Below are 12,433 nucleotides of genomic sequence, written 5' to 3'. Positions count from 1 at the left end.
AGGGGGGAGGAGGTTTCAGTGTGCTCACACATTGTGAAAGCACAATAACAGGTGTTAAATGAACAAATCATCTTTACATACAAAGAACAAATAAGAGGCTTTTCTAACAGTGCATTGGAGAGTCTCACCACAAATATTTATTGAGGACCTACTACATTTTATACATTGTAAGGGGGGTTGTTGTCACAGTTCGAAGAGCAATGAGACATTCTATCTCACTAAGTTTACATGCTGGGTATTTATATATAAAGACAACAAATTTTTTATAAATATTAGCAAGATTTGTGCTCAATATACACAACAAATATAATGGAATTAGTATAAAGTTGGGATGGTCATTCCTAAGTAGGTCAATCAGGAATTTCATGCAAGAAGAGGCAGGGTTTTGAAAGATAAGTCAGGTTTAGCTGGGTGGAAATGGAGAAGCTTTTCCAAATGAGTGGACAATAGCTTAAAAGTGTGGCATTAAATTCAAGTCAGGTTTGGAGCAAGAGTAGGAAATAACAGAAACAAGCTTCCTTGCATTTCGATAGGCTTGTATGAATCTGTTCAGAGAGTATTTCCTAAATTTTGTTTGTTCTCCTACCTCCTTTAAAATATTTGCCTTTATAACATACCAACTATACTCTCATTTACTTAATGTAATAGTTTGAAATTGCCTCATGTTTGTGCTTCGCTAAATTTGTTTTTAAAACAACATTTTAAACAAAATTGTCACTAACACTAATGGAAAGCTAGTATCATTTATCATTAGTAGAAAATAAGGTTAAGGAAAGTTAAAATTGGAAAAAAAGTTATTAAATTCTAACTAAATACAGTCACATGCTCTTTGCCTGAGGACTGTTTTCTTTCTTAAATGTTAAAAACCCAAATGTCAGAAACTTAGTTACAGATATAACAGCAACAAACTAAGCATTTCTTCTTGATCAGGACTTGAAGGATGATTAAAAGGGAATAACCTTTTCACTCACTGTGTGATTCAATTTCATTTCCTACCGTGTCCATTTATTTAGTACCACACTCCACATCATTTCATTTTGTGCAATGCAGCATCAAACAATGCCTTTAAATCACCCTTCTTTTGTAATTTTTTTCTGTTACTTGAATCCCATTAAAATTACCTTGAATCCCATTAGAAGCAACTTACCATTTGTAAGTGAACTTCAGAAAAGGGGGAGGAATAATAAATATTATTCCCCAATAGCTTTGCAATTCAAATAAAAATCCACATCCTAGTAGTTCTTCTGAAAAAAAAAAAAAATCTAACTTGAAGGCATGCATGTTCAGCCAAGGTTTTGAACAAAGATATTAATATAACCTGCAGTTATGAAAACTACCAACAACATTATCCTATGTTCAAGGATCAGATGCAGTAGAAATCAAAACATGATTGATTTTGTACACTGAGTAAAATTAGGCATCACATATTTCAGCCCCCACTTCCCCTGCCCCCGCCCTTGACTACACACACATAATTTCAAGGACAAGTCTTAGACATGCCAATCAGAACCCTTTGCCTTCTCTTGGGTCATAACTTCCCAAGTCTACTTTTAAAAAGATGACCATTTTCACAATTAAAATGAATCTCCCTGCACCTTTCCTTTGCATCTGCTGACATCCAGCAGCAGTCTCTGGCCCGTCCAAAAATCCCTTCTTTTTAGTCTTTATCCCATATCTTCAGGGCCCTGTCATCACTGAGGATAGGAAAGCAGATTCTGAAACAGCCTTTTAGGAAGACTCTACTAAGTGCATACTAAAGGATTAATTGATATGCCGCGTTCTGCTTTGGGCTCCCGTTGGTGTTGACTCATGGTGTGTATAAAATGCTAGTGGTGCCTCTAGCTCATCCGCTCTGTGCCCTAAGCAGTGAACAACTGGCCTAGGAACCAATTGTTGCAACATTTGCTAGAGTATCACATGGAACCATCACATGAGTAAAATTAGGGTCCCTCAGCAGAGGGAAGCCATGGAGGGAATGGAGGGTATGGACTCCTGCAGAAGCTGATGCCTAAAGGCAAAAGACAGGGAGCTGAGCTACAAGTCCCTCAGCCAGCAGACTCCTCCCACAGGCAGTGTGCCTGGATCATCATTCTAAAGATGAGCGCATCAGGGCTGATGTCTTTCTGGAACACAGATGCTGCTTCCCTGGAGATGAGGGTTCTTCCACTGGACTCTGAGGGGACGTGGGCTGCCTTGCTGCAGCCTCCTGGGCCTCAAGGAGAAAGGGGCTGGTGATTATAGGAATAGTGTTTGACCTTCAGACGTGCATGGCCTTTTCCGTCTGGGATTTATCCTAATGACCTTCAAGCAGAGAGGAGCCAACTGTGAGCTTCCCCTCATTAGTGGGCCCTCCAGTCCAGTAACATTTTCTCAGCACCCCCCTAGCCTCCCTGGGGTGTGAGCTACATGGTGGCTCTGGAAATAATCATGCTGACGTGGTGAGTTGCTTTAACTCCCCAGAGGCCTCACCTTCGCCCTCCCTGTTTACTCTAAGATTAACATGGTCAAGGTCTTCCTAGCACATTTCAGCTTTGCACCAAAGAGAGGAAGCCCTGAAGCAGGCATCTTACAGAAACATGGGATAGATGTTTTGCTTCCTAATTTGCAACAGGGGGGTTCTTGGAGAGTGAGAGGCGAAGGTCAGAATTTTCCTTCCATCGTTTCTTTGGCCTTGGGGTATTTCTGTTGCTTCTAGAATGTGGAGAGAAAGAGGCCAGATTCCTTTATCCCTGGAGTCACTCTCACTCTTTTCATTATGTTTCCTTTTGGTCATGTGATAAAGGAATGTGTATCAAGAGCCAGATGAGCCAGTGTCACCGGGGACAGCAGAGCAATTCTCACAACATAGACAACGCGCAGGCAGAGTTTGTCAGTGATGTGTCCCCGTGTGGTTTTTCCTGGCCTGCACTTTCACATGTGCTTAGGCTGTGGGGCTTTGTCATCTCTTGCTGTCATAGTGGTAGGCTGCCTGACCTACTTAGCATCTGTCTATTACTCCCCTCCAGCCTTATGGTCTCACCAATGGGATTTTAGTAGGTCATTAGGGCTTCCTTCCTTCTCCGTTTCCTGACCCAGGGAGTTCCAAATAAAACTGAGCGCATCGCTCACTTTCTTGCCCTTCCCTTTCACAGAGGAATGTGACGACAAGCAGCCGCTGACCAGCAAAGAGGAAGAGGAGAGGCGCATTGCGGAAATGGGGCGCCCCATCCTGGGAGAACACACCAAGCTGGAAGTGATCATTGAGGAATCCTATGAATTCAAGGTATGCTCACCCACACTGCCCACCCAGGAGGCCAGGGCCATCCTACTAATATCAAAGCTTTATACGTCAGATCTACCTGGAAAGAAAGGCAGATGTAATTTCGTGAACTTGCTCACTGAGAGGCCTTCACCGCGGAATTGGAATTAGACAGTTGGAAGGGGATGAGGATTTCTAGGAACCAAACAGCATCAGAACCAGGCCTCCGTGGGTGCATCTGTCAAAGGGTCAGAGGTGACCCAAAGGCAGGGGTTTGTCTGCGAAAGTATCAATAGCAAGGAAGAAGCAAAGGTGGATTCCAGAAAAGCATTATGCGTGGCGGAAACCAAGGTCTATTTGAAAAAGCTAATAAATCTGGAAGAAAAGCAATCACCCCAAAATTTAGGTGGCTTTTGTTAGGTACTGAAAATTAGGATGCTTCTGTTTTGATGGGGGAGATGGTAAGCTCTCCTGATGGAACATCCCATCGACCAGCACCCATGTATGTATGGTTAGTCATCCTTTTAAGATCCCAGGACATTTTAGTATACTCAACATACTGAAGGTATAAGTCTGTGACCAGAGAGTTCATAATTGTGCTGATATAATCATATCCCCAGTTCTCTAGATGATGGCAATGATTTTGCAGAAATTAAACAACAGGCCTTAGAGTGAGCTTAGGACTTTGAGGTGCAAGTTCCTATCCATTCTCAGCTGCTCCCTCTGCCCTTAACCCACCTCCCATCCCAGCTCACTCGCATTGCCCTAACATCTGAGAAGACTCTAGCGGAGCCATGCCTGAGAACATGCAAAAGAGCAGCCTCCCTCTGGCTGTCCAGAACTGCAAATCCAGAGCCAGCAGAATTTTTTCCACTTGTTTTTCTTTTTTAAAATTTATTTACTTTTTATTGATTTCAGAGAGGAACAGAGAGAGAGAGAAAGACATCAATGATGGGAGAGAATCATTGATTGGCTGCCTCCTGCACACCTCCCACTGGAGATCAAGCCTGCAGCCTGGGCATGTGCCCTGCCTGGGAATCAAACCATGACCTCCTTGTTCATAGGTCGACTGTCAATCGCTGAGCCAAGCCAGCTGGATTCCACTTGTTTTGAAAAGCAGACTCTGCTCCTGTTGGGAAACCAGAATGAGGGCTCCAAAGGGGAGAACAAAGCCACCAACTTAGAAGCCTCAGTGTTTTATCTGGATTTGTTGTCATTGTGGCCTCTTTTCCTTCAGCTGAGCAAGTAGGGGTAAATTCTAAGATCAGTGCTTTCTAGGCAGACCCTGACCATCAGAGCTCACCTGTTGTTTGATCTGGAGCATGACTGGTGCACACAAGCTCCCTTTAAGTCCAGGGTATAGATATCTCAGACCATCCGTTTCCATAAACCAGTCATGTTCAACCTGACTCTTCCTTATGCACCTTCTTTTATGTGGAAGTAGAGGGTCTGGGGCCACTTGCTGCAGCAAAGACTCTCTGGCTTGGCATTTATTGTCTCCCACCCCTCCCCGGTCACTGATGGGGAACTGGGTATCATCTCCCTTATACCACACAACCCCCAACCTTCCCCTTCCATTTACCAGGACAAGGAAGAGCAATCACAGTGCCTTCGGCAGGAAGTGTTGGGTTGGGTTCTGTAAGGTAGTCTTTCAGAGAGCAATGCTCTCTTGAGTCCAAAGCTCTAATAACCACTCTAATGACCTGTGCATCTAAGAGTCCTCCAAGTCTGTTTACATAAATCTAGTTGTTTAGGGTACTTATCTTCCTAGAATAGCTTCCATAAGCTATTTCCTTACTCCTTACTCCTGTCTCCTCAGAGTTCATTAGTACAGTGACTGTTATCAGTGAAGGGTAACTAGGGGACATTTTTCTCAAGTGCTCTCAAGTATTCATTTTGATATCATATTATCCCCTTAAGAAATTTCTTTTTATAGACCATGGCTATTTTCAAGAAGTTGTTTAAATGTCTCAGAACTGCATGGAAGTCCAAAATCTGGGTGACACCTTACAGTGTCCACTCTGCTTTGCCCACTGGGTTCTTGTTTACTTGTGACTGAAGGCTTGACTTTCCTAAGACCCATTGCTAAAGGTGAGGTTATAGCAGTCGCTTACAAGGCTAGGGCAATGCAGAGTTCATCACGGACATATAGTAAATCTCTAGGTAAGCATAGATGTCACTACCCCAAGTTCAAGTGTCTGAACTTCAGATTTATCTTATTTCTTTGGTCTCCTCCCATAAGTCAAAGGAGGACACATTCAAATTAAGTTCTAGGAAGAACCTAAGCTATCCCATAGTCCCCCAGGGTTAACATAAACTAAAAGTTTATAATCTATCCTGAGTATTACGTATTTATAAGTTTTAAGTTTATTCTAAAAACTTAGTTCTTTAGAGATATTTCTTGAGGCATGTCTGCATTCAACTGTTAGACCAGTTTATCTGTTCAACTATTTATCTCCAGGTGATAAACATGAAATTCTCTGGCGAGACCTGCCCCAAGTTTCCATTGCATTTAGGAAAAATCAAGGTCATTTCTTGTTTCATTCTACACAGAACTCTGAATTGGCATCAACCAAGACACTCCGAGTGCTTGATGAGATGAGGATGAGTTGAGAGAGAAAAGCCAGATGCTTGCCACGCACTTAAGTTGTGGTGGCCAAGAGCAGTGCTGGCTATAGCTACTATCTGGAGCACAAGGCCTGAGGTCACCACCTTAAGGACAAACAAGCTAGCAAAGGATGGTGCTGGTGATCTAGAGTGGGCCAGTTGGAGATGGGCCCTTTCATGTTATCTCAGTATTTCAAGTCAGTTCAAAAGACACTGGTTGAACTAACACACTTGACATTCTGATTTAGCTTTTGTCTCTAGAGAGGCCCCTTGGATTATGTTTTGTTTGTTTGTTTGTTTGTTTTTACCCCCATTTAGCTGATACTGTGCTCTCTCTCTCAAACTGTAGTCAATTCATGTACACTGCATTATATGTGTACAGAGTTTGACCTAAGACAAATAATATATGTTTCAGCCTCTTTGCAATTAGTGGGAATTTGAGAATGCTCTGGCAGTAAGTGTGTGTGGGTAGACTAGTTGAGGTGGTGGTCCCTCTGGAAGAGCAGCCTCATGTCCTGGACGTGACCCTTCTCCCTGTAGGGGCTGTGATGTGGTAGTGCTTTGAGTGTGTCTGCTTACTTAGTATTCTTGCAAATGCTTGGCTGCTCCTGTTGTTACCTTAAGTGACAATTAGAGAGCTGCAAAGTGCTAATTGTAAAAACCCAGTGCTTTAAAAAGGTGGAAAGTAAAATCAGAGGTTCCGTGTTAGTAAAGCAGGGAGGAATCAAGGTAAATAGCAATGTGCCCTATACTCTACGCATTACCTCTTCTTGTCATATTTTCACCAGGAGTAGGATGAGAGTAAATTCTCTGACAGCCACCAGGCTGACAAAATCAGGAGCCAGAGAAAAATCCATTTATGGATGGTCATTCAGCAGCAGTTTTGAGCTTCTGCTGTCTGGTTGCAATGTATTGATAAAAGTACAATAACAATTTCTAGGCTTATAATCTACCTGCCAATACCGGTATTCACAGATATGTAACTGCTGAGCAGGACATAGGTGGATTAAGTTGCAGACAGCACACTACTGATAAAGCCAATCAAGAAACAAGTTCATGAAGCATCTAGGGAAAGAGGGATGGGCTTTTGCAACATCTGCTATTCTGAATGCCGGGACCATTCCTCATTGGCCACTTAGACAGTGAAGGAGGCATTTGCTATAAAGAACAAGCTTCCTTTTCAGCATGTTTTCCAAGTAAGGACTATATGCCAGTTTGCATAATCATAACGGTGTTTGATGTCAATACTGTTGTTCCGAGCCTAACATCTGCTACCCTTTATATAACTCTGGGGTTTCAACATCATCAAGGTCTTAGCTCTTCCAAGGCCTTAACTAACCCAGCAGCTATTATCATATCCTTTTCAACCTTTCTAGAGCACCGTGGACAAACTCATTAAGAAGACAAACCTCGCCCTGGTGGTCGGCACGAACAGCTGGAGAGAGCAGTTTATTGAAGCGATCACTGTCAGTGCTGGTGAGTGCCTCTCTCTGCATCTTATAAATTCTAATGACCAGACTGCGCTTGCTTTCTCTACTGTGACCACTGGTCTATGGCAAAGCACCAAAGCACCTCCGTGCTGAGAATGGAAAGAGAAGTGAGCGTACTGGTAGCATACAGGCACATTTGGGGGACCAATTTCTACTTTCTAGGGGAAGCAAATGTCCTCCGACATGACAGTCTTCTTCCTCTACATTGCTTCCTTCTCTCTGGAAATAGGCCTGATAAATGTAGAGCCTTTTGGGTCTCTCGCGTAGCCAATCACCAAGCTTTGTCTGGAAAATTCCCTGAAAGCAGAAGTGGTCAAGTGAAGGTCACAAAGGAAATAGCAAGATCCTAGGTGGGCCAGGCTGACGTGACCTCACTTCCCCTCCACCGGCTGCATCATTTTACACTCTCTTCAGCCACGCCTCGCCAGTAAGTGTCTATACCGGCTCTAGACAGGCAAATATAATAGAATCGCATTCTCTTTCTTCCTGTATAAGCAAAGTGCAGGGTTTTATTTAGGAAAACCCTGCAAAATGAATTGTTTTTGCAAACTCAAGGAGCCAGAGACCTGAGGGACCTAAATATAGAAAGAAGCGTCTCTTTCCTGGGTTGTCACGCCCTGTCGTGTGTTCTTGTATAAAGACAGAGCAAAGTCCCTCTCACAGACTCTAAAAACATCAGTGGGATTTTTCCCCCCCAGTTCTTCTGCTCCAGCTCCACTGGAGTTTTTCTCTTTAAAGATCCCTGCAGGTTGCCCTAACTGGTTTGGCTCAATGGATAGAGTGTCTGCTTAGGGACTCAAGGGTCCCAGGTACCATTCTGGTCAAGGGCATGTACCTTGGCTGTGGACACATCCCCAGTAGGGGGTGTGCAGGAGGCAGCTGATTGATGTTTCTCTCTCTTCGATGTTTCTAACTCTCTCCCATTCCCTTTCTCTCTGTTAAAAAAAAAAAAAAAAAAGATCCCCCTAAGGCTTAGCCTCAGCTTCTGCTGTTACAGTTCATGAACAAAGCTGGTGTTTTCTAAATAGTAATCCCCAAACTGTAAAATATGTGAATTGCATCCCCAGCAGCTAAAGATATTTGTGCCTGTTTATTATTAGTGAGTGCTGTTTAGAATCACACTTTGGTTTCTTGCGATTGAGTATACAGTGGAGACTTAGGAATCCTAAATGGTGAGTAATTGCTTCGGAGAGTAGAATTGGAATTTACAAGTAAACTCTGATAGATGGAGGGGGAACCTCCTTGGCATTTGGGCTTCGGTAACAAAATGCCACAGATTGGGTGGCTCATCAACAACAGACATTTATTTCTCACGGTTTTAGAAGCTGGGAAACCCCAGATCAAGGTACTGGCAGGGTTGGTGTCTGATGAGAACCCTCTTTCTGGTTCATAAACAGCTGTCTTCTCTCCATGTGTCCGCACAGGGGGCAGGGGGTAAGGAAGCTTTGGAATCTCTTTTACGAATACATTAATCCCATTCATGAGGGATTTGTCTTCTTCCAAAGCCTTTACCTCCAAATGCCATCATGTTGGGAAGTAGGTTTAGCATAGGAATCTGGGTGGGACATCAGTGCAGTCCCCCATGCTGGCTTATGCTTTCCATAAATCTAAGATTAGTATCCGAGGCACGAGCTATACCCTCTCTTCACAGAGAGAAAAAACTAAAAGGACAAAGGTAACTTGAATAAGACACTGTTGGTGAGGCTAATGGTAGAAGATGCAAAAAAATAACCAAATTATTTTATTGTGCACTTCGACACATCAGAATTGAAATATCAAAAGCAACCGAAGTCTTAATGCACCATTCCTAATAGTTTCCAGGTTTTCTTTGGCTGAAGCTATAGGAGCATCTGTATAATGATCACGTGTAGGACATAATCCATTTGTTATTCTATATGTCAATCATTGTTCTTGGTGTGAGGGATATGACAGTGAATGAAACAGACAGATACCCTTGCCCTAATGGAGCTTACATGCTAACGGAGGATACAGCAAATAAGTAAAATATGTATGTCATGTAGGATATTGTTCATGACAACAATAAGACTATGGAGAGAGACAGGAAGTGTGTGTCTGAGCTGCATTGGACAGTGGCCAGGAAGACTCTGTAATAGACACATCAAGGCCAGATTTGTTTTTCTAGTACTGGAGTGCTTTTGTGTTGGTTCATTCACACTTTTTTCTGTAACTCTCCGGGACCAGGGTAAACATTTTATGACCACTCTATGGCAACGGAAAAGGGTTGATTTAAACAGTGAAAGACAGTACTGCAAATATGGCCCAAGTTGTGTATTTATTTGATCCTGCTCAGAGTGAGGTATACAAAAAAACAACCATAAAGATGCTACACTTCCTTATTTTAAAAGGGGAAGATTTTGGTTTGCAAAGATTTTTATATATTAGGTTGAATTAAGTCCTCTCAAAAATCCCACAAAAGAGGAGTTAAGAGGATTCTGACCTCTAGAGGAGGCATCTGAGCCTCAGCTAGGCAGTACTGCTTTGCCACATAACTCAGAGCCCAGATCCACTAGCTACTCGTCCAATGTGCTACCCACTGCCCCTAAGAGAGAGAACTTTCAAAGTGAGGAAATCGTTCCCACCTCCGTCTCATTGTCTTGTCACTTCTCCTGGTGCCACTCTCGGGATGGGACTAACCTGCCCAGCTCCTTTTGTCATAGGCATCTCTCACCAGCACCAGACAGGTTACCCGTCAGCCCTGAGTCAGTGGGAGAGGCCTGTCCCCAGCCTGGGTCCTTGTCTTCTCATGTAAATGAATTTATACGAGAGACTTTGATTGTAATGTGAAAAACCAGTTTATTAAAGCTATTAAAGCATGCACCTTTATTGAAAAGGCAAAGCAAGCAAGCAAACTTCTACATCTGGCTTATGAAGTGCAGACGGGCTCTCAGCTAATCTGAAGATCAGGTTAGGTGGGGTTCTGAGGCATCATATACCCTCCTGTCTAAATGGTTAAAAATTCCTCTGCTGTCTATGTTGATACAGATTCTCAAGATCCCCCCACCATTTTTGTTTGTTTGCTTGTTTGTTTGTTATTTTTGTTTTTTAACTTTGTTGTGGACTTCCCAGAATTTATGAGACACTCCTGCCAACTATGTCATGCCATGCTTTGAGACCGCTGGCTTCTCTGCTTAGGGAGTAAACCTGCCCTTTTCCCTCTTCCCTCTTACCTTCCCCCTGTCTGCATTCTCTCATTAGGGACATTTTTTGTAATCATTTGCTCTCCTGTTCTTGGCTGGAGGGGATAATGGCTGGTTAGTCCCAAGCTGGCTGCAAGTTGCTCACACACACTGTTTGGCCTTATTCTAACATTCCTGACTCAGTTTCCCTATTCCTCCTGCCCCGGAATCCTATAACACTTTGGAGAAATGCTAATGAATGAAATGCAAGTGTTCTTATCCAACATATTGGGTTTTTATGTTCTTAAAGGACTGCTGGAGAGTGAGATAAAATTGCTTAGAAATTTGCAGGTTGCAGGGTAAATTGACCTGATTTACAGTTTTGAGACCAAATATCAGAAAAGCAAACCCGTATTTTATAGGCACTCAATTACCTGAATGGCTGTTAGAAAGCCCGGTGTTTGTCTTTAGGATGAAATGTAAGCATCTAAAGAATGTTAATTTTCTTAGGCTGTCAAGTGGACTATAAAATTGGCAAAGTGGCATTTATTAAAAACAGACTTTGATTGGATTTAAGATTTCATGGCTAAATAGTGGCGAATCAGAGAGATTTGCCTTATTAAAAATATTGAATTGCTTTTCAGTGGCTCTTCTGAGAGCGTTTCCCTATGCAATTTTCTGTGCAAAATTAAGTCTATATATCTTGCTACACAAAAATAATAATTGTGTAAGTAGAAGTTTGCCTCTGTTCCTCACTGATTATATTTAAACTAGTTTCAAGGTAGACTCCTGGCAGTCTTTTTCCTTTTCCTTCTTCCCCTGCATTTCATAGCTCAGGAGCTGGGCCTCCTATGACCATCTGTGTCTGTGAACCAAGTTCTTATTGTTCCATGTTTGAAGACTTAAAGGATTTATGAGGCTCCAGAGATTAGGGAGGGATTAAGCAGTCAGGGCCCAGTGGTTCTCCCATCATTTCCTGCTGGAGTTCGCAGGAGCAGCGGCTGCCACCATTACCTGGCTGTCAGAAACTGTCAAGGCAGTCCAGCATCCCCACCAGGTTGGCTGACGATGTGTCGACAGAGAGATGGATGTATAATGTGCCTTTCCCCAGTGCCTCCTTCTTCCTGGTGTCTCTGCCACGAAAGAATGGAGGGTTGGCTTGAAGGAATAGCGTACCAGTTAGGATCCAAGGGAGCACCAGTATGACCAGGAGAAGGGCAAACATCAGCTGGGTAAAGAGAACCAGATGCTGCCGAAACCAGTTTGGCTTAGTGGATAGAGCGTAGGCCTGTGGACTGAAAGGTCACGGGTTCGATTCCGGTCAAGGGCATATACCTGGGTTGCGGGCACGTCCCCGGTAGGGGGCGTGCCAGAGGCAGCTGATCTATGACTCTCTCTCATCGATGTTTCTAACTCTCTATCTCTCTCCCTTCCTCTCTGTAAAAAAGCAATAAAATATATAAACCAATTAATTAATTAATTAATTAATTAAAAATTTAAAAAAAGAGAACCAGATGCCAATGCCAATCCCACAGCTACCGCATGGCTGTGCTTCACCACAGCCTCGGGCTGTGGGGAGGTGAGTGGGAGGGCCATGGCGAGCTTGGTGTTGGAGGCAGATGTGGGTTTGCTGCCCAGACTCCAGAAACCCTGTGGGGGACTCTGGGCAGCTTACCTCACCTCTAGATCTCAGTTCCCGCAGCAGAAGGTGGAGACCACTGGTCCTCGCTCATGGGGTTGCTGTAAGGATTAATCAGTCACGACGGCTGTCTGTACTTTTGCAGACCACGCTTAGTTGTTGGGAGGCAGATCATACTGAAGATCCTAAAATAAGACATAAGCACCTGTGTGTAAATGAAGTCAAGTTCATTTAATTACTAAAGTTTCTAAAAGACTAGAGACATTGCTTGTCTGTTTAGTTTTATAGTATTACACATGTGATTTTATATCTAAGAAAATGG

At 43.2% G+C, this 12,433-nt stretch overlaps 1 protein-coding gene across 22 annotated transcripts in view; it reads left to right on the top strand.

Annotated features, from left to right (window-relative positions):
- SLC8A1 (solute carrier family 8 member A1) overlaps positions 1–12,433 on the top strand; it is a 307,087-nt gene that overhangs the window by 236,100 nt on the left and 58,554 nt on the right. For all 22 annotated transcript variants that reach the window (XM_045580686.1, XM_045580677.1, XM_045580675.1 and 19 more), the window contains 2 exons: positions 3,132–3,262; positions 7,222–7,321. In XM_045580686.1, coding sequence (XP_045436642.1) covers positions 3,132–3,262; positions 7,222–7,321 — 231 coding nt within the window. The remainder of the gene's footprint in view (positions 1–3,131; positions 3,263–7,221; positions 7,322–12,433) is intronic.

Source organism: Pipistrellus kuhlii, unplaced genomic scaffold, assembly GCF_014108245.1.
Source record: "Pipistrellus kuhlii isolate mPipKuh1 unplaced genomic scaffold, mPipKuh1.p scaffold_m20_p_13, whole genome shotgun sequence".
Taxonomy (NCBI): Eukaryota; Metazoa; Chordata; class Mammalia; order Chiroptera; family Vespertilionidae; genus Pipistrellus; species Pipistrellus kuhlii.
This window is presented reverse-complemented; position numbering and strand designations above follow the sequence as displayed.